At 41.6% G+C, this 21,161-nt stretch overlaps 2 protein-coding genes and 1 non-coding gene across 6 annotated transcripts in view; 2 read left to right on the top strand and 1 right to left on the bottom strand.

Moving 5' to 3' along the window:
* KIF23 (kinesin family member 23) overlaps positions 1–3,135 on the top strand; it is a 44,585-nt gene extending 41,450 nt beyond the window's left edge. For all 4 annotated transcript variants that reach the window (XM_070420253.1, XM_070420273.1, XM_070420244.1 and 1 more), the window contains 4 exons: positions 576–658; positions 854–932; positions 1,763–1,833; positions 2,826–3,135. In XM_070420253.1, coding sequence (XP_070276354.1) covers positions 576–658; positions 854–932; positions 1,763–1,833; positions 2,826–2,841 — 249 coding nt within the window. In that variant the 3' untranslated portion in view covers positions 2,842–3,135. The remainder of the gene's footprint in view (positions 1–575; positions 659–853; positions 933–1,762; positions 1,834–2,825) is intronic.
* Positions 3,136–13,589: 10,454 nt separating this feature from the next.
* Positions 13,590–13,696, bottom strand: LOC138999919 (U6 spliceosomal RNA). Its single transcript, XR_011469476.1, has one exon. It is a non-coding gene; the product is annotated as a U6 spliceosomal RNA (small nuclear RNA).
* Positions 13,697–15,157: 1,461 nt separating this feature from the next.
* On the top strand, positions 15,158–17,570 carry RPLP1 (ribosomal protein lateral stalk subunit P1). Its single transcript, XM_070420229.1, has 4 exons — positions 15,158–15,358; positions 16,013–16,087; positions 17,140–17,257; positions 17,448–17,570. Exons 1-4 carry the CDS (start codon positions 15,287–15,289, stop codon positions 17,525–17,527), a joined length of 345 nt encoding a protein of 114 aa, XP_070276330.1. The 5' UTR covers positions 15,158–15,286; the 3' UTR covers positions 17,528–17,570.
* The last annotated feature ends 3,591 nt before the right edge of the window (positions 17,571–21,161 follow it).

Here is a 21,161-nt window from a genome sequence, read left to right as displayed (position 1 = left end):
AAGCCCACATTAAAATTTGACCTATCAAAATTACTTAGTATTGAGCTACCCAAAGCCCTTTCTTGTCTGTCTATAGAAGAATTTCCCCCTGAACGTAGAGTTATCAGGGAAGATGAAAAAAAGTTTTAAATTTTAAATTCAATTTAGAGGATGGTTCTTATTATAACTATAGTTTCAAATAAGATAGTTATTTGAATATGAAGGGGATGGCACACCCAGAGAGGAAAGTATAATGCCTTAGAACATTCAGAAATTTCTTTTTTTATTGCTTAAAGTATTACATATGTCTCCTTTTTTCCCCCCCCCCCCCCGCCCTTGACAATCCCCCGGCCAGAAATAAGTTGAATGAAAAGGAATACTATTTTCTGCAATTAAGAATGTTACTGATTATATCGCATTGGACCTCTTGTTTAGTGAGAGAGCTGTATTCAAATTTCTGAAGTATTTTAATGTACAGGCCCAGCAGTCCCAAGCACCATCTGGTTTTGTGATTGCAGTATGCATTTAAAGTATATCTGTACGCTTATCATTTGGATGTATGAAAGTGTAATGATGACCTTTTCTCTTGGCTCTAGGGTGATGTTTATAAAACAAGGGGTGGTGGACAAGCTGTTCAGTTTACTGATATTGAGACTTTGAAACAAGAATCACCGACTGGGTGAGTGATCATCAAATGTGTCCCTTTAGAGGACTGTCGTTTTCTTAGCTGCTCATTCTCCAGGAACAGACTGGCCTGTAAACGTGTATTCTGTTCTTGTTCTCTGAGGAACTGTAGTGGTATTTCCCCTATTTCTAATGTTTTCTGTTGTTAGATGCAAAAATAATTGTTGCATCATGTTTCCCCCTTTTCCAGTCGAAAACGAAGATCTTCCACAGTAGCACCTGCCCAACCAGATGATGCAGAGTCTGAATGGACCGATGTAGAAACCAGGGTAGGGGTAAAACTTAAATACTTGTCTGCTTAATAAAAATTAGGGGTGTCATATTTTAAGCCCCACAGCTGTAGCTTTTCATGCTCTTTGGAGTAGCTGAGGTCTGATCTCACATTGCCAGTGCAGCCCTGTCTTGAACTATAAATATATAGGTCATATAATAATGTTGAACTTGCATCTTATTTATTGGTCATGTCGCATAATAAGGTTGTGTCTGTTTGGTTAATTCTTGGTACCAGAAATCCTATACATGTGTAGGCACCTGATTTTTTTTAAAAGTCACATTGGAGCAAGAAGGGTAGATAATTACTACTATTTATATGTTTTTTTGTAAATCAATCAAAAGTATATACCTTTTTTTTTTGTCGGATAGGCAAAGGTATTTTTGGTATTGCTGCAGAATTTTAGTAATTAGCTTGTGTGCCACGAGATGAAAAAGGTTGAGAATTGCTGCCCTAGGATAACAAGAATTCACTTCAGATGGATCGGAATCTCTGAAACAGAACTTTGCTGTGGAACTGTTGTTCCTAAGAAGAGGCTCATATGCGAAGGTGGGGGCCAGGCAAGCTGTAGCCACTAATTTCTCAAGAACTACTCTTTATCTAAAATGAGGAAAATTACTTGGATAATCTCTAAAGACCATTCCAGATCACAGTCTTTGTGGCCTATGTGAAATAAACTGCAAGTATCTGACTGGTGTTTTAACAGGTACCTGTGCTGAACTAGAAAAGCAAGGTGAATTTCACCTTGATGGAACCTATCTAAACAGAACTGTGTTTTATAGACTCTGAGGGAACTGATCTTTTCCTCTTCTGTAATTTTCCTATCAGTGCTCTGTGGCTGTAGAGATGAGAGCAGGGTCTCAGCTGGGACCTGGGTATCAGCATCATGCACAACCCAAGTGAGTATGGGTAATTGGGCCCTGTATGTTTTCCCTCTAGTACTTCCAACACCACCCTTCTCTCTACCATCTACTTCTTTTCAGAGGACATAAGTGGCTTTTGCTTACCCCTTGGCGTACCTGGGCCCTACTGGCAGACTACAGTAGACAGCAACAGGGCTGAGGACCTTGCAGGGCTTGATAAGAGCAATTAGAGCTGCAAGAACAGGAGGAGATGGAAGATTGGCTCACTCTTGTTCATATTCTGCCAATGGTCAAAGCTTTCAGAGGCTGAACTGAGATCACCTAGAAGGAGGGGGGAGGTTAAAGGCTTTTGTCAGGGATGATAGCTTTTCCTGTAATTCATTCTTTCCTAATGTGCCTCTTGGTCTTGTTACAGCAATTAAGTGTTCACTAAGGTAAAACAATGGTGAAATTTATAGGTTTGGAAAGGAATTATACTTTCCCTCTTCTATTAAACACATATCCAAGAGTCTTAGATGATCTCTAAAGACCATTTCAGATCACAGTCTTTTTCCATATTAGTAAAACTCCTTCTTTTCAAATATCTACTTAAATAAGTCCATGTGTTCATATTTAACACATGTATTCCTTAGGTAATATATAAAATCGCTGTAACAGGATAAAGATGGAAAGACGTCCTGTTTTTTAAGTTTAATACTAGATAAGCATAGTTGGTAACAGTTATTTACTTTCTCAGAAGGACTTGAATATTTCCCATGATAAAACCAGGAATTATCTTTTCTTCTTATTCTTTATTGTTAAAAGTATTACATAAGACTCCTTTTTCTCCCATTGACCTCTTCCCAGCTGTCCCCACCCCCCAGCACATGCCCTCCTTCCCCGCCCCCCAGTCTGTCCATTGGTTATGCTCATATACATGCATGCAAGTCCTTTGTTTGAATTATCTTAAAGCTCTCCTAGAGATTAAACTGCCCTGAATGTGAAATTGATAGCAAAATTCAACACTAAATGCTGTTTTTGCATTTTAGGCGCAAGAAGCCATGAACTAACGTCTCGGGAACGAAAGAACATTTTCATTGTGTTGGTGATTTTTCCAAAACCATGCCAGGAGAAGTCCAGCTTTGCTGACTCTCACAGACCTCAGATACATTATGCACTGGCCTAGATCAAAGATTTTCCAAAGACATCTAGGATTCAACAAACTTTTTTATATTATACGCCTTGCCATATTTAATATTAACAGCAAAGAGAAGCCCTCTTTTCTCATTGCCGTATGGACCTTTTTAATAATGATATTTTTTGTATATTTCTTGTATACTCATAAACTAATTCGTGCAAGTATTTGTCTTGAGTGATTAAGGAAGAAGATATATAGATCACACTTTCTTTTATATTCTGACTTTTCCAGCTCTTGCCTGAATATTTCTTAAGGTTTTATAAACAAAACAAATGCTGCTACTGATTAGCTGCAAAAATGCACTTTAGACATATTGGACAATTCAAACTTTCAAAATAAAGATATCAGTGACTGGCTCTGGCCATTGTGGCTCAGTTGGTTGAAGCGTCATCCCATATACCAAAAGGTGTGGTTGGTTTGATTCCCAGTCACGGTACATACCCAGGTTGCGGATTCAATCCTTGGTCAGGGAGTATGCGGGAGGCAACCTCTCAATGTTTCTCTCTCTAGAGTCAATTTTTTTTTAAGTTTTCTTAAAAATCTTGAAGGAAAATGCCTTTTTTAAAAAATGGCAGTGACTGGCCAATACTAAAACCATTTTAAGAACTTATTTTGTATGTACAAATTTACTTTCTGCTACTTAGATATGCCAAAAGAATTTAAATAAAAAGCACTAAGAAATGCAAAGTTGTGTGCCCTGCCCAGGCCGGTATGACTGAGTTGGTTGAGCATCATCCCATGCATCAAAAGGGTTACTGGATCAATTCCCGTTGGTGCACATGCCCAGATTGGAGGCTCAATCCCTGATGGGGAGGCATGTAGGAGGCAATCGATTGATGTTTCTCTCTCCCTTCCTCTCTAAAATCAACAAAGACATTTAAAACAAAAAGAATATACAAAGTTGTGTGATAGTCATAATACATATTTCCAGGATCTTCCATTGTGCCTTGCATTTAGTTGGCCTCGTTTGTGGAATGGATTTAAAAGTCTAGCCCTAGCCGGTTTGGCTCAGTGGATAGAGTGTTGGCCTGCAGATAGAAGGGTCTGGGTTCGATTCCAGTCAAGGGCACATACCTTGGTTGCAGGCTCCTTCCTGGCCCAGGCCCTGGTCGGGAGAGTCCAGGAGGCAACCAATCAATGTGTTTCTCTCACATTGATATTTCTGTCTTTCCATTCTAAAAATCCATGGAAAAATATCCTCCCCCAGCTGGTTAGGCTCATTGGATAGAGCATCAGCCTGCAGAATGAAGGGTCCCAGGTTCAATTCCAGCCAAGGGCACATGCCCAGTTGTGGGTTCAATCCCCAGTAGCGGGTGTGCAGGAGGCAGCAAATCAATGATTCTCATCGTTGATGTTTCTATCTCCCTCTCACTTCCTCTCTAAAATCAATAAAAATATATTTTTTTAAAAAATGTCAGGTGAGGATAACCAAAATAAAAGGGGGGCGGGGGGTGGGGGGTGGGGAGAGGAGCCCTACAGAAGACCTGAAAATACACCTCTCCCAAGAAGACATACAAACAGCCAATAGATATAAGATGTTCAACCTCACTGGCAATTAGGGAAATGCAAATTAAAACTACAATGAGTAGTTTTACACCTGTTAGAGTGGCCATTATCAACAAGATAAGTGGTGGAGAGGTGGAAAAAAAGGAACCTTCACTGCTGGTAGGAATGTAAAATGGTACAGCCACTATGGAAAGCAGTCTGGTTATTCCTCAAAAAATTAAGAATTGAGCTACCAAATGACCCAGCAACCCCACTCCTGGGTATAGACCCAAAAAACTCAAAATCACTTATTCGCAAAGATACACACACCCCTATGTTCATTGCAGCATTATTCACAGTGGCCAAGACATGGAAACAACCAAAGTGTTATTCGATAGAGGACTAGGTAAAGATGATATATATATATGCAATGGAATACTACTCAGTCATAAGAAAGGATGAATTTGCGACAACATGGATGGATCTTGAGAACATTATGCTAAATGAAATAAGTCAGAAAAAGCTAAGAACCATATGATTTTACTCATGTGGGACAAAAAACTGAAACATGAACACACACAGCAGTGTGGTGGTTGCCAGAGGGAAGGGGGTGGTGGGAGAAGGAGGTCCTAATAGGTGACAGGAGAAGATTTGACTTTGGGTGGTGGGCACATGGTGCAATATTCAGATTTTGTAACAAATCCACACGTGAAAACTATGTTCATGTTGACCAATGTCATCCCAACCAATTAAATAAACAAACAAATAAATAATGGAGCCCTAGCTGGATTTGCTCACTAGTTAGTGTCAGCCCACAGACGGAAGGGGCATGGGTTCAATTCTAGTCAAGGGCATGTACCTCGATTTGCAGCCTCAATCCCCGGTCCCAGTTGCGGCACATGCAGGAGGCCACAAATTGATGTGTCTCTCTCACATCAATGCTTCTGTCTCTCCCCCTCCTTCCACTCTCTCTAAAAATCAATGGAGAAAAAAATGTCCTTGGGTGAGGATTAACAACAAAAAAAAGTGGGATGAATTAAAACACTAGAGGTTTCTCTCTCACAGGGGCTACTTGTTTTAGCACACAAAGAAATGGCTTTGAAAGGGGGTGTTTCTCCTGCCAAGAACCAGGAATTCACCCCAAGTCAACATTCATAACCTGCTGGCATGCCATGCCCATAGGCAATCCTTACTACACAGTGTTTGACCTGGAATCCCCCCCCTTTTTTTAAATTAATTCAGGTGATTTACCGAAGCTTCCAGGTATGAAATATTTTAATTCTTGATACTATATGTAACTTAAACCCGTATATAAAAAATAGTGACATCAGTATCATGGCAGCATGAGTCCCGTTTTTTCTCCCCTTTTACTTACAACTAACTGGTCATAACTGTACAAAAGTGTCTTTGCTCATTACACCAGGACACCCAAGAGATTTCTACCTTCGTGTGCTTCAGACCTCAGAGGGGGGCTTCGGACCCAAGGGAGTCAGTAATCTGCCCCACCCCCACTTGCAGTGAAGTGTGGTTAGGAGGGGAGCGAAACTGGAGAGTGCAAAACAGGTGGACACACAGGGAGATGGAGAATTTGTGGAAAACCAGCCAACCTCATGGGAGAACCAGGCCTGTCATCAAATGGGATAGAGATCAGTTTGGAGGCAGAGGAGGAGTAACTCAAGAAGTCAGCCCTCCTCCCCAGGTGACAGGGTAACAAGCTGGGCTTTTACCAGCAGTGACAACAGCTACCTTTCTCACAAAGGAGGTAGAAAGAGAAAGTATTGAGTAACTGACCATGGGGCTGGGATTGAGGTATCCATTTCTCCTCAGTAGCAGGAGTAACTGAGGAGGGATCTCCTGACTGGGTGGAAGGAGAGGAAAGGGAAGGCAGTAGACAAGGATAAAGCGTATTGAAAAAAAACCCTTAGGGTTTCAGCAGGAGTCTGTGCACGAAACTCTCAGAGTACCCCCACTGGAGGATTCCCCTCCTGGGCTGTGGGCAACACAAAGCCCCAGCTGCTAACCCTGCACTTCCCTTAACTCTACTCCAGATTTTTCTACACCAGCCTTTTTATACTCCTTCCCCGAGGCAGCCAGCCCCAGAGCCAAATCAGGAAAAGAAGAACCAGAAACTTGAGCTATTCCGCCACCTTCTGGAAAATAAAAGGAAGGTTCCTAATTTCCAGTCTTGAATTGTAACAAGGTGAACAACTAAGAAAGATGTGTGCTATTTCAAATGCAACAGCAGAGACACATTTTGTCAAACACCAGGAAAAATCATGGTAATATGGTATCGCAAAAATGAAAATGATCATTCTCCAGGACCTGAACCCAAATTGACAGAATATTATGATCTAACTGATAAAGAATTCAAAATAGCTGAAGAGATTCAATGAGCTACTAGAAAAGTCAGAAAGGTTTTTCACTTTAAGCAATAAAACAATTTTTAAAAAAAGGGATTCCAAAGAATTTAGGAATAAAATTATTGAACAAAAGGCATTCTGTGCCTAAGACTAAAATTTTTAAAAAGAAGCAGGGCGGTGAACACACAATACAGTGTACAGATTATATGTTGTAGAATGTGCAACTGAGGCCTGTAGAATTTTCTTAACCAGTGTCACCCCAATAAATTCAATAAAAGGAGGGAAAAGCAGACAAATTCTGGAGCTAAAGTGAATGAATGAAATGAAGAATGCATTAGAGAGCTTAGGGAAAAGGGCAGATCAGATTTTTTAAAAAGCATTCTGACTTGGAGGATAGGAATTTAGAAATGACTCAGGAAAGGAGAGCAAACTAAGATTTTTAGAAAATGAACCTTACAAGAGCTCTATGATAATGATGAGAGAAACAAATATAAGAATAACTGGTCCAGCAGGAGAAGAGAGGGAGAAGGGAACAGAGTGTATTTAGAAAAATAACAGGTGAGAACATCCCAAACCTGGGGAATAAATTGAACAGGCAAGTCTATAAAAAGCTAATAGAACAACTTACTTTCTCAATGCAAAAAGGCCCAGCTGGCATGGCTCAGTGGTTAAGTGTCGACCTATGAACCAGGAAGTCACGGTTCAATTCCTGGTCAGGGCATATGCCTGGTACCTGGCTCAATCCCCAGTGCAGGGTGTGCAGGAGGCAGCTGATCGATGGTTCTCTCTCATCATTGATGTTTCTACCTCTCCCTCTCCCTCTCTGGAATCAATAAACATATATTTTTTAAAAATGCTGTCTCCAAGACACATTATAATGAAACTTAAAAATCAATGGTAAAGAAAAATATATTAAAGACAGTCAAGGAAAAAGAGAAAGTAATCTACAAAGGAGCCACCATTAGGTTATTAGCAGGTTTCTCAGCAGAAAGTCTACAGGCAGGAGAGAGTGGAATGACACATTCAAAGCACTGAAACATAAAATTGCCAGCCAAGGACACTTCATCTGGCAAAGTTATCCTTCAGATATGAAGGAGAAATAAAGGCTTTTCCAGACAAACAAAAACTAAAGGGAGTTCACCACCACTAAGCCTGCCTTGCAAGAAATGCTGAGAGTTATTCAAGCTGAAGTGAAAAGACACTAATTAGGTTCAACAGTGAAGAAATCATCCAAACAGAAAATCAAGGAAAGGAAATTGAAGCACGCTCTAGAACAAATGGACTTAACAGACATAAATAGAACATTCCATACAACAGGAGCAGAATACACATTCTCCAGTGCACACAGAATATTTTCCAGGATAAATCATATAATAGGGCACAAAACAAATTGCAGCAAATTTAAGAAGATTGAAATCATACCAACTATCTTTTCTGACCACAATGGTATGAAACTAAAAATCAACAAGAGGAAAGCTAGAAAGTCTAAAAATACGTGGAAGCTAAACAACCAATAGGTCAAGAAGAAATCAAAGGGAAGTAAAGAATTATCTCAAATCAAATGAAAATGGAAATACAACGTATCAAATGATATGGGTACAGTAAAAGCAGTTCTGAGAGGAGAGTTTATAGTTATAAATGTATATATTAAGAAATTCAAAAGATCTCTAATGAACAACCTAACTTTACACATTAAGGAATCAGAAAAAGAAAAACAAGGTAAGCCCAAACTTAGCAGAAAAAAAGAAATAATGAAAATCAGAGTGGAAATAAATGAATAGAAAAAAAGAAAAGCAATAAAAAAGGATCAACAAAACTAAACGCTGGTTCTTCAAAAAGATAAACAAAACTGACAAGCTTTTAACCAGACTAAGAAAAAAAAAGGGACTGAAATAAGTAAAATTAGAAATGCAAAAGGAGACATTACAACTGATACTACAGAAGCACATAGGAACATAAGAGACTATGAATAATTATATGCCAACAAATTATATGCCAACTTAGAAGAACTGGATAAATTTCTAAAAATACACAACCTACCAAGACTAAATCAGGAAGAAATAGAAAAATCTGATTAGACCAATAATAAGCAAAGAGATTGAATCAGTAATGGAAACCTCCCAACAAAGAATACCACAGGACTAGACAGCCTCGTTGGCAAATTCAACCAAATGTTTAAAGAATTAACAGCAATCTTTCTCAAACTCGTCCAAAATATCGAGGAGAAGGGAGTACTTCCAAACTCATTCTATGAAGCCAGCATCACCCTGACACCAAAGCCAGATAAGGACACCACAAGAAAACTATAAATCAATATCCCTGATGAATACATTAATAAAAATTCTCAACAAAATATTAGCAAACCAAATTGAGGAACACATAAAAAGGATTACATGCCATGACCAAATGAGATTTATCCCTGGGTTGTAAGGATAGTTCAACATACAAAAATCAGCCCAGCCTGCGTGGGCTGATTTAAGATACTTAGGAACAAACTTAACCAAAAAGGCAAAAGATCTGTACTCAGAAAACTACAGGATGTTGAAAAATGAGATCGAAGAAGATATAAACAAGTGGAAGAATAATCTGTGTTCATGGATTTGTAGAATCAACATCATTAAAATGTCCATACTACCCAAGGCAATCTACAGATTCAAAGCAATCCCTATTAAAATACCAACAGCATATTTCACAGATCTAGAACAAATTCTAAATTTATATGGAATCAAAATGATTCCGAGTAGCTGCAGCAATCTTGAGAAAGAAGAACTAAGTGGGAGGAATCACAATACCAGACTTCAAGTTATACTACAAAGCCACTGTAATCAAAACAGCCTGGTAGTGGCACAAGAACAGGCATATAGATCAATGGAACAGAACAGAGACCCCAGAAATTGACCCAAGTCATTATGTTCAATTGATATTTGACAAAAGAGGCAAGAACATACAATGGAGTCAAGACAGTCTCTTCAATAAATAGTGTTAGGAAAATTAGACAGATACCTACAAACAAAACTGAAACTAGACCACCAAACACAAGAATGAACTCAAAATGTAAGTCGTGAAACCATAAAAATCCTAGAAGAAACCATAGGCAGCAAAATCTCAGACAGGCATGAGGTGATGCCTCATTGCTACCTCTCGTAGCAATATGTTTATGGATACATCTCTTAGGACAAAGTAAACTACGGAGAAAATAAACAAATAGGACTACATCAAAATAAAAAGCTTCTGCACAGCAAAAGAAACCATCAATGAAATGAAAAGGGAGCCCACTGCATGGGAGAACATATTTGGCAATAATACTGATAAAGGGTTACTATCCAAAACATATAAGGAACTCATACAACTTAACAAAAGGAAGACAACCCAATTAAAAAATGGGCAAAGGACCTAAATAGACATTTCTCCAAAGTGAACATACAGATGGCCTAAAAACATATGAAAAAATGCTCAAAGTCACTGATCATTAGAGAGATGCAAATTAAAACGACAATCACCTCACAACTGTCAGAATGGCTACCAACAACAAATCAACAAATGACAAGTACAGGCAAGGATGTGGAGAAAAGGAAACCCTAGTACACTGCTAGTAGGAATGCAGATTGGTACAACCATTATGGAAAACAGTACGGAGTTCCCTCAAAAAATTAAAGATGGAACTGCCATTTTACCCAGTGGAATATGTCCTAAGTAATCTGAAACAGCCCGGCCGATGTGGTTCAGTGGTTTAGTGTCAACCTATGAACCAGGAGGTCACTGGTTCAATTCCTGGTCAGGGCACATGCCCAGGTTGTGGGCTCCATCCCCAGTTGGGGACGTGCAAGAGGCAGCTGATCCATGATTCTCTCTCATCATGGATATTTCTCTCTCTCTCCCTCTCCTTTCCTCTCTGAAATTAATTTAAAAAAATATTTTAAAAAAAGAAATCTGAAACACCAATCAGAAAGAATGTATGCATTCCTATGTTCAGAACAGCACAATTTACAATAGCTAAGATCTGGAAACAGCCCAAGTGCCCATCAGAAGATGACTGGATAAAAAGCTGTGGTACATCTATACCAGGGAATACTATGCAGCAGTAAAAAAGAATAATCTCTTATCCTTTGAGACAGCATGTAGGTACCTGGAGAGTGTCATGCTAAGTGAAGCAAGTCAGAGAAAGATGAGTATCATGTGATATCACTCATATGTGGAATCTAATTAACAAAATAAAATGATGAACAAAGTGGACCCAGAGACATGGAAGCATGACACAGAGTGCAGAATCTTAGAGAGAAGGTGGGGGAGGGTGGGTGGGTGTTAGATAATCAACCAAAGATCTTTTATGCATATATGCATAACCCATGGACACAGACAATAGGGTGGTGAAGGCCTGGGGTTGGGGGCAGGCAGGAGGGGATCAATGGGGGCCGGGGGGAAGGGACATATTTAATACTTTCAACAATAAAGATTTATTTTAAAAAAAGAAGAAGACAAGAGATAAATGGTGGGCAGGTTGTGGAGAAAAGGAAAACTAAAAAAAAAAAAAAGAAGAAGAAAAAGAAAAGGGAAACTTTATGCACTGTTGGTGGGGATGTAAATTGGTGCAGGCACTATGGAAAACAGTATGAAGATTCCCAGAAAATTAAAAGTAGAACTACTATCCGTCTGGTGTGGCTCAGTGGTTGAGTGTCAACCTGTGAACTAGGAGGTCACAGTTTGATTCCCGTCAGAACACATGCCCAAGGCTCGATATCTGGGGAGTGTGGGAGCAGCTGATCAATGATTCTCTCATCACTGATGTTTCTTTTTTTTTTTTCACTGTTTCTATCTCTCTTTCCTTCTTCCTTCTTCTCTGATATATATATCTCACAGGAGCAAGATATATATATACATATATCTCCTACATAATAAAAGGCTAATATGCAAATTGTCCCCTTGGGAGTTCAACCAAGAGTTCAACTGCTCTGACCACCAGGGGGCGGCACGAAATGAAGGAAGGTTCCGGCCAGCAGCTGGCAGCCAGGGGAAGGAAAGCCCTATTGGCCCTGATCACCAGCCAGGCCTAGGAACCATACCCGTCCACCGGGCCTCTAGTATATATATTGTTTTTAAGTATGATCAAGCAATTCCACTTCCGAATATTTATCTGAAGAAAATAAGCACATCCCCTGACCGGTTTGGCTCAGTGGATAGAGCGTCGGCCTGCGGACTGAGGGGTCCCAGGTTTCGATTCTGGTCAAGGGCATGTACCTTGGTTGCCGGCACATCCCCAGTAGGGGGTGTGCAGGAGGCAGCTGATCGATGTTTCTCTCTCATCCATGTTTCTAACTCTCTATCCCTCTCCCTTCCTCTCTGTAAAAAATCAATAAAATATATTTTTTTAAAAAAAGAAAAGAAAATAAGAACAGTAATTTGAAAAAAATGTTCATTGCAGCATTATTTACAACAGCCAAGACCTGGAAACAACCTAAGTGTCCACCATAAATGGATGGATCACTATATGTATAAGTGCTCTATATACAATGAAGTGTTATTCAGCCATAAAAAATAATAAAATCTTGCCATTGGAGACAACATGAATGGACCCTGAAGGCATTATGCTGGGTGAAATAAGTCAGACAAAGAAAGAGGAATACTATAAATAGCATAAGATCTCACTTATACGTGGAATCAAGAAGAAAAAGAAACAAAAAAATAAAAGAAAAAGAAACAAGCTCATAAATACAGAGAACAAATTAATGGGGCTGCAGGAGTTGGGGGTGTGAGGGTGGAGACAGGAAGGGGATGCAGAGTAGAGAAGGGGTGTGGGGTAGGGGTCGTGAAATAGGAGAAGGGGTCGTGAAATAGGTGAAGGAGTCAAACGGTACAAACTTCCAGGTATAAAAATAAATAAATCCTGGGCATATAATGTACATGGCGACTACAGCTGACAATACTTAAAAGTAGTTGCAAAGACTAGACCTTAAGTCCTCACCAAAACAAGAAAAGAAATTGCTTCCTTTGGGCGGGAACCATGATCTTCCAGTAATTCACCAAAATGACTAACACAAAGGGCAGGAGGAGAGGCACCTGCTATACGTTCCCTGGGCCTTTTAGAGAACATGGAGCTGTTCCTCTGGCCACATACATGCGTATCTATAAGAAAGGTGATATTGTAGACATCAAGGGAATAGGCACTCTTCCAAAAGCAAATCCCCACAAATGTTGCCGGGGCAAAACTGGAAGAGTCTACAGTGCCACCCAGCATGCAGTAGGCATTATTGTGAACAAGTTAAAGGCAAGATTCTTTTCTTTTTTCCCTTTTAAATTTAATTTATTGGGGTGACACTGGTTAAAAGTATACAGGTTTCAGGCACAAGATTTTACAACACACCATCTGGACACTGTGTTTTGTGTTGACCAACCCAAGTCAAGTCTCATCCATCACCACTTATCCCTGCTATACCCGCCTCCACCCTCCCTCCCCCTCCAGCACGCACCACATTGTTGTCCGTGTAAGGGCAAGATTCTTGCCAAGAAAATTAATGTACGTATTGAGCATATTAAGCACTCTAAGAGCCGAGGTAGCTTTCTGAACCGGGTGAAGGAAAATGATCAGAAAAAGAAGGAAGCCACAGAGAAAGGCTCCTGGGTTCCACAGAAGCACCTGCCTGCTCCACTCAGAGGAGCACAGATGTGAGAAGCCATGGAAAGGAGCCCGAGCTGCTGGAACCCATTCCCTATGAATCCATGGCATGATAGGTGTAAATAAAATAAAAGACCTCTGTATTGTGGTGTGTGTTTTTTTTAATATGGAACGCTTCATGAATTTGCGTGTCATTCTTGCTCAGGGGCCATGCTAATCTTCTCTGTATGTTTCCAATTTTAGTATATGTGCTGCGGAAGCGAGCACTGTACTGATTCTTTAAAAAGAAAGAAAAAAATAACTGTGTGGTGATGAAGTTAACGGAATTTATTGTGATCATTTCACAATATATACAAATGTTAAATCATTGTTGTATGCATTAAATGAATATAATGTTATATGTCAATTGTACCACCATAAGAAATGTTTTAATACCCTCAATATAAAACCAAAAGAGGTTTTATTAGCTTCAAAGGACAAAAAGTGCACCGAACCAAGCAGCAGTTGCAGCAAGATCTTTAAGCAGTTTCAAGGCATTTCCACCCAATTACCAGGTGCCTTAGTTACAAAAATTGAAGGAAGCCCTGACCGGTTTGGCTCAGTGGATAGAGCGTCGGACTGCAGACTCAAGGGTCCCGGGTTCAATTCTGGTCAAGGGCATGTACTTCGGTTGCAGCTGATCGATGTTTCTAACTCTCTATCCCTCTCCCTTCCTCTCTGTAAAAAATCAATAAAATATATATTTTTAAAAATGTGACCTCTACTATTTAAAAAAAAAATTGAAGGAAGACAAAATTAACTCATAATTCCCAAACTCATCCCTCTCCGCACTCACAAGAAGGCGCTTACATTAGGATTCCAGGTTCCAAACCCAGGCTCCACCGCATGCTGTCATCTTAGACGAGTTACGGGGTCTACACCTTAGTTCATAGTCAATGGCCCTAACAGCACTTACCTCTTGGGCTGTGTGAACATTAAACGAAACCTTGTAGCACAGTGGTTCTCAACCTTGGCTGCACATTAGAATCACCTGGGAATCTTTTTAAAACCCTGATTTCTGGGCCTCATCCTCCGGAAATTCTGTTTCTTTGTTATGGGGTGGGGCTACAACATTAGTAACAAAGAAACAGAATTTCCGGAGGATGAGGCCCAGAAATCAGGATTTTAAAAAGATTCCCAGGTGATTCTAATGTGCAGCCAAGGTTGAGAACCACTGTTTATAGCATGTGGCTCAGTGTTTGGGGCATAGCAGGCGCTCAAACGCCACCTACTATGCTATCGTAAACCTGCAAGCTTCCTATTTCCTCCTCCGTTCACTGGTCTTACCTGAGACGCTGCTCTAAAACCCTGAGGCTAAAGGCGGTAAAGCAGCGCCGCCTCCAGCTGATGGTGGTGCGGGGCGGGTGGGAGGGGGGGTGGCTGGGACGTCATTAAATGGTTCTCTAAGCAGTGTCACAGGAGCAACAGTGCTTAGGGTAACGTCCACTTACCTAGGTAACCTTTTCCTAAAAATATGACTACTGTTCACGAGCCCTGAGCTTCGTCAAAACAGTGGAGGTACTCGGCACTTACAGGCTCCTAGCCGCTTCTTGAACTCGAGTCACGCCTTCTGCGCAGGCGCCTCCAGTGGGTCGTCCCGGGCGGCCCCAGCCCCGCCTCTTCCGCCAGGCGCGAGCGCGGATTGGTCCGCGTGGCCTCCATAAGTCCCCGCGCGCAGGCGCGCCGCCCCCTTTCCCCCGCTGCCGGTAAGGTGCTCGGTTCTTCCGAGGGAGCTAAGGCCGCGTTGGGGTGAGGCCCTCACTTCATCCGGCGACTAGCACCGCTCCCGGCAGCCCTCGCCCAGCACTCGCCCTCGCCATGGCCTCCGTCTCGGAGCTCGCCTGCATCTACTCGGCCCTGATCCTGCACGACGATGAGGTGACGGTGACGGTGAGTGCGGGCCCGGGCCCGCGGCAGGGGCGGCCCGCGGGCGGCGGACTTCCCCGCCTTCCCAGGCCTCCTGTCCGGCCCTTCCGGCCGGAGTCGGGGCCTTGGACACCCACTGGGCGGCTTCGGGCCGGCGCCCGTCAGGTGGCCCCACGTGGGAGTTGGCCTGGGGCCTCGGCCACGTGCCCGGTGCGGTCGGGGCTGGATTCCATGTGCGATGGCGCGCTCTGGCCGTGAGAACTTGTATTTGGAGAAACTTGGGCAGCGCGTGGACATCGTGATCCGTAGCCAGTTATATATCATTTTGAATTCTCTTGGTTCTCCTAGAAGGCCCTGTATGGTGTGGAGGAGAGCGCGTGCGCTCTGCTCCCCCTCCCAGCCTTTGCTCGTAACTTAAAATAGCGAGACTTGGGCACATTCCCAGCGCGTGAAATGGCAGCGATGAACTCGCCACACGGGACCCGATGGCATTTCTGTTACCGTGACGGCCAAAGGAATGTAAGAAAGGGTCCTCTTACACATAAGATGCAGGTAGAATAGTGAAACTGGATAAACATGGCTAGGTACACACGTTTTGAATGATTTCTTTTCAACTTTTTGGAGACATCAGAAAGCTACGGTTTGGTCTCTGATGGGTTGTCATTTTGTCTGTTTCAGGAGGATAAGATCAACGCCCTCATTAAAGCAGCCGGTGTGAACGTTGAGCCTTTCTGGCCAGGCTTATTTGCAAAGGTAAGGTGATGGCGGCAACCTGATTTGGAGATGTAACTTTGGGAAGACCTACTGATTACTAAGGAAGGTGTTCATGCCAATATCCAAAAAATAAATAAATAACTCAAGTGATATTTCCTTATTTCTGTTGTCTGTCTTGATCTCAGATTGGTTTCTCTTTTCTTCTGCTTAGAAACCATGGTAAAAGAATTAACCATGTGATTCCTTTACAAGGGCCTCCCAGAAGATAACTCCCATGCTATTACAAGCAAATCCTTCTAGTATGATGGCATGCTTTAATGGAAATTGGGTGGGGCCTTTTATTGCCCATTTACTGTGTGTTAGGAGATAAAGGACAAGACCCCTGCCCAAGGAATTTGGCACTGGCTGCCTTCCATTCTACAGGTTACTGAATCTTTAGCAAGTGAAGCTTGTGGATGCTAACTATTCACCTATGTCCTGCAAAGAGCTTTGAAAGATTGAAAACATTGTACCCCTATCATCTTTAATAAATTTCCTAGAATTACTTAGCAGTCTGAAAAATAGAATTCACTGTTAAGAGGAGACTTGGAACTGGGAAAAAACCCTGACTTAAGGAAGCTTGAGTGTTAACAAGTTAAACCAGCATTTTGGGGCCAATTTTCTCATCTATAAAAGGAATTCAGCTAGCTGTACCTTACTACTTAAAACATAGCAATGCAGCTATGAGATTTACAGCTTGAAATTTTTTGTGACTGCTTATTTTTAGTATAGCTGTGTGGGTTGTTAAGTTTTAAGGAATCTGAATAGCAGACAAGCTGTCACTGGCAGACTCCAGCAAAGGAGAAGGAAGAGAAATTTATGTATGTTTATACTAGAAGCTGATGCATGAAATTCATGCAAGAGTAAGCCTTCCCCCAGCTGCGTCACCTCCCCACCCGGGCCTCCCAGTCTAATTAGCATATTATGCTTTTATTATAGATAGTGGTGGGGGTAGGTCACTAAGTTCAAAGGGGTGGTACTTTTTTTCCTGGGTGAGTATTATAACAGGGACAGAACTGAGCACTTAACCTCTGTATGCACTTGTGTTGCAGGCTCTGGCCAATGTCAACATTGGGAGTCTCATCTGCAATGTAGGGGCTGGTGGACCTGCCCCTGCAGCTAGTGCTGCACCAGCAGGAGGTCCTGCCCCCTCCACCGCTGCTGCCCCAGGTAGGAAACTAATTAGAGGCAAAATTGCCCTTACTTTGCTAAGTAGATGATGTCTAGCAATCCTAAAACCAGAAACATAGTTTGATGAGGGAAGTCTCGGGTATTTTGAGCATGTAAGTTGAAGGGCCTATAGCTCTTTGGAGTTCAAAATAAAGGTGTGTAATTTACCTTTTTTTTTTCTCCTTTTAAGCTGAGGAGAAGAAAGTGGAAGCAAAGAAAGAAGAATCTGAGGAGTCTGATGATGACATGGGCTTTGGTCTTTTTGACTAAACTGGCTCTTTTGTAACACAGCCAATAAAAGCTGACCTCTGTTGCTGTTGGGCTTGCTGGTTGTCTGGGGATGTGTCTGTATAAAGATGATCTCACTTCTATAATGCTGGCTTTCAACCTTTTCTGCTCTGACACAAGCTAGGCACCGTACAAAGAATGCATCTAATATTGCAGCATTGAGAACTACATGTGGGGAGTAGGGATTATGATTTACAGGATTTGTTCCTGCGCATGAATAAGAGTCCAAGGAGGGGCGGGTCCAGACCTCAGATTTAGAAAGTTTCTTTGCTAATTCCCAAGCACAATCCTGGCAGTTGACAAATGTAGCTTGTCGGGGTGAGGGGTAAGACTGAACAATTACCTAAAGTGGGAATAGGTTGGCTGCTTCCCACATGTGCCCTGATGGGGAATTCAGTGCACTGGATGACGGAACCACACAGGCCAGGTCTAGGCTCACTTTTAAAAATGCCAAGGCACCATAGGACTCGGATTTGTAAGGCATCGTATATTCAGAGCACCTATAATGTGTGAGGCACTTGGAACATTCTGTTCTTACCCTATCTGTCTCCATTAGTGAGATTCAGAAGTTGTTGAAAGGCAGGACTTGCTAGTCCTACTCACCAAAATAAGATGCATTAGGTGTACACAGAAAATGTTTGGTAAACAATTTAGGGGTTTGAGAAAGGGGGAGGCACAATGAGGAAAAGAATGAGTTAAAGTTTGCAGTTTCCACATGTGAAGCAATGAGGAATGCTTCTCAAAGATGACTGGTCCATACCACATGCTAAGTGCCACTTAGTAACTTTCACCAGCTAAGGGTCAGCACTGCTAATACAAATGTTATTCTGCACAGCGATCCCATGGGGAGACCCCATGTCAGGTAAGTTTAAATTGGGACATAAATATACAGTTATCAAAACTAGATACCATTGCAAATGATCACTACAGCAAGACTCATGTTAATATGGCCTAGGGGTGGCTGACTTTTTAAAACATCTTTCAATATAGTAAAAATCTAATAGAGCGAAAAACCTTTGGAAAGAGTGATCTGATAATCAGAAGACCCACATATGTACAAGTGCTAACGTTTTCATATTGAATAAAACTGTCCTGTTCTACCCATCTTTTAGTTCTCTGAACAATGATGTAAAGCTCTGAAAACTTAAGATCTTTTCCCTAGTTGTTTTGGCTCAAACTGAAGAGTACTGGGTTCGATTTCTGGTCAAGGGCAGTACCTTGGTTGCAGGCTTGATCCCAGGCCCCAGTGGATGTATCTCATCAGTGTTTCTGTCTCCCCCTCTCCCTTCCACTCTAAAAATCAATGGGAAAAATGTGAGGATTAACAAAATATCTACTTCATATTTGGGAATGAACAGAGTAAGTGAACATGCCCATCAATGCTGGCATGTGATATTTCCTTTCTGCATAAGTTACCAGAACCCCGGGTCCAGCAGGCCTAAGTCTTGTGTTCCTCAAAATCATCCCTGCCAACCTTCACAATCGGACAGTAGCTTTGGTTACATGACTGGTTTCCCACTTCTAATTCTTTACCAAGCATACTTGCTACTGTTTAAACAGTTCCATTGTTCTTAAAATTATCCTAAAAACATACTAACGTCCATGGCTGGCTAGCTAGCTGACTCACCCCTTTAATAGTCCTGTATCAGCAGGAAGCCAGGATTAGGTGCAAAGGCTGTCATCCCTCCCATGTTCTGGAGAATTTTAGGAAAAGACCAGAAGGCTCCCTGACAAACCATCTATGAACAACTTTTTAAAAATCCTAATTGTCACTGAATGCGTTGCACAGTGGGATAAGTAAAAAAAATCTGAAGTTCCTGTCAACGGTTTGACTTTTTTTTTTTTTTTTGCTTCTCAGTTAAAAAATGATAGGGAGAGAACCACATGTAAAATTTTATTTCAAATTATAAGAAAATATTTATTTAGAAAGTTAGAGGTAGAAGTGAGCCAGCTGGGCTGGGTAAACTCAGGAAACAAGTTGCAGGGGCAGAAGAAGAGCCCTTGGGATTCAGGAGAGAGGAAGGCAAAGGAAATGTGCCTGGGGGTAGGGGGTAGGGGGTGGGAAGAAGGGGAAGGGCAAGGCACAGATGTCCTCCCAAGAAGCAGAGTGCACCCACATGTGAAATTTTAAAACTACCTTTTGGAACAGATAAACACTAATTAAAATGAAAGAATTCAAAATAATTATACAACAAAGCAACTTGGCATATTGCTACAAATTCAAATAAAATATGTCAAGTCTTTGCTCCCCCATACTTTGAAGGAGCATATACAGTAAAATTCTGAAGGAACAGTGTGAGCCAGGTGATTAGTGATGTGGCTGGGTAGCACTTTATAGTTTAGAAATAACTTTCGCCAGAACCGGTTTGGCTCAGTGGATAGAGCGTCGGCCTGCGGACTCAAGGGTCCCGGTTTCGGTTCCGGTCAAGGGCATGTACCTTGGTTGCAGGCACATCCCCAGTGGGGGGCGTGCAGGAGGCAGCTGATCGATGTTTCTCTCTCATCCATGTTTCTAATTCTCTATCCCTCGCCTTCCTCTCTGTAAAAAAATCAATAAAATATATTTAAAAAAAAATAACTTTCACATGTTTTCCCATTCTGAACTTCACCATGTCAGTAGCACACAATTAGTGCTGTTTATAAACAGGTATGTCTCAGTGGTATTGCATGTTCAGTCCAGTCCACCACAACAAAGTGATTCAAAATATTTTTGCTGATGGTGCCTTGCCTTCAATTTTTGTTGTTGTTCTTTTGCCTTCAACTTGTAAAAAATACAACAGCTGCGAAGTGTAATAAAGTAAAGTGCAATAAAAATCGGTATGCCTGTATCAAGAAACTTGTTCAGAGTTTGAGTGCCAGGTTCACACAGCTAATGTAGGGCAAAGCAGGGCCTGCTTCCTACCTTACTGTCTCACTTCTGCCATGTCATGGTGTCCCCTCTACAAAAGTGCTTTTGTAATGTACAGTGACCAGCCCTTGATTCCATTTTCTGTCACTTTACAGCCACTTCTCCCTCGTCTCTTTATCTTTGCAAACAAGCCTGGGTAATTAAGCATGAGGTGGACATGGATTGCTTCCAGAGAGCACTAATATTTTTAGCTCTTCTGAAACAGCCAGGAGACATCCCTCAAAGTCAGATCACAGTTACCACCCAACATGCATCTTGGAACTTGGATTGTTCAAATCAGACTCAACAATCTTTTGGAACACTCATGTCAGGACACAGGGTCAGGGGCCACCACATATGTTCACAGAACTGAAATAGTTATGGATTTCCAAAGATCCCCTCAAGTTCTATTCAAATTAATTCACTGAAGCTTCCAACCTTCTTATATATTTTGAGGATTGTTATGATGTCCAATTAAAATAAATGTTTATCGTTCACTTTCCAGATCTTTGCACTGCTATCCTCCCTCTCTCTGGACCGTTGACTACCTATCCCAGTTAAATTCTACTTTCAGCTTTAAGAAGCCCACACCGGGCTTTATTAAATGTCTGTGTAAGTTTCCTGTACCACTTCTTAAAAGTAGATGTGTAGCCCTGGCTGTGATGTTATTTCCTTTCTGCATAAGTTACGGTGTGGCTCAGTTGGCCGGAGTGTCATCCTTTAAACAGA

The sequence above is a fragment of the Myotis yumanensis genome, unplaced genomic scaffold (assembly GCF_028538775.1).
Source record: "Myotis yumanensis isolate MYYU_CA2020_CCGP unplaced genomic scaffold, mMyoYum1.0.hap1 SCAF_1, whole genome shotgun sequence".
NCBI classification, from domain to species: Eukaryota; Metazoa; Chordata; class Mammalia; order Chiroptera; family Vespertilionidae; genus Myotis; species Myotis yumanensis.
This window is presented reverse-complemented; position numbering and strand designations above follow the sequence as displayed.

Coding starts and splice junctions, on each gene's coding strand:
- RPLP1 (XM_070420229.1), top strand. CDS start 15,287: ATGGCCTCCGTCTCGGAGCTCGCCTGCATCTACTCGGCCCTGATCCTG. Junction 15,359..16,012: donor ACGATGAGGTGACGGTGACG/GTGAGTGCGGGC, acceptor TGTCTGTTTCAG/GAGGATAAGATCAACGCCCT. Junction 16,088..17,139: donor GGCCAGGCTTATTTGCAAAG/GTAAGGTGATGG, acceptor CTTGTGTTGCAG/GCTCTGGCCAATGTCAACAT.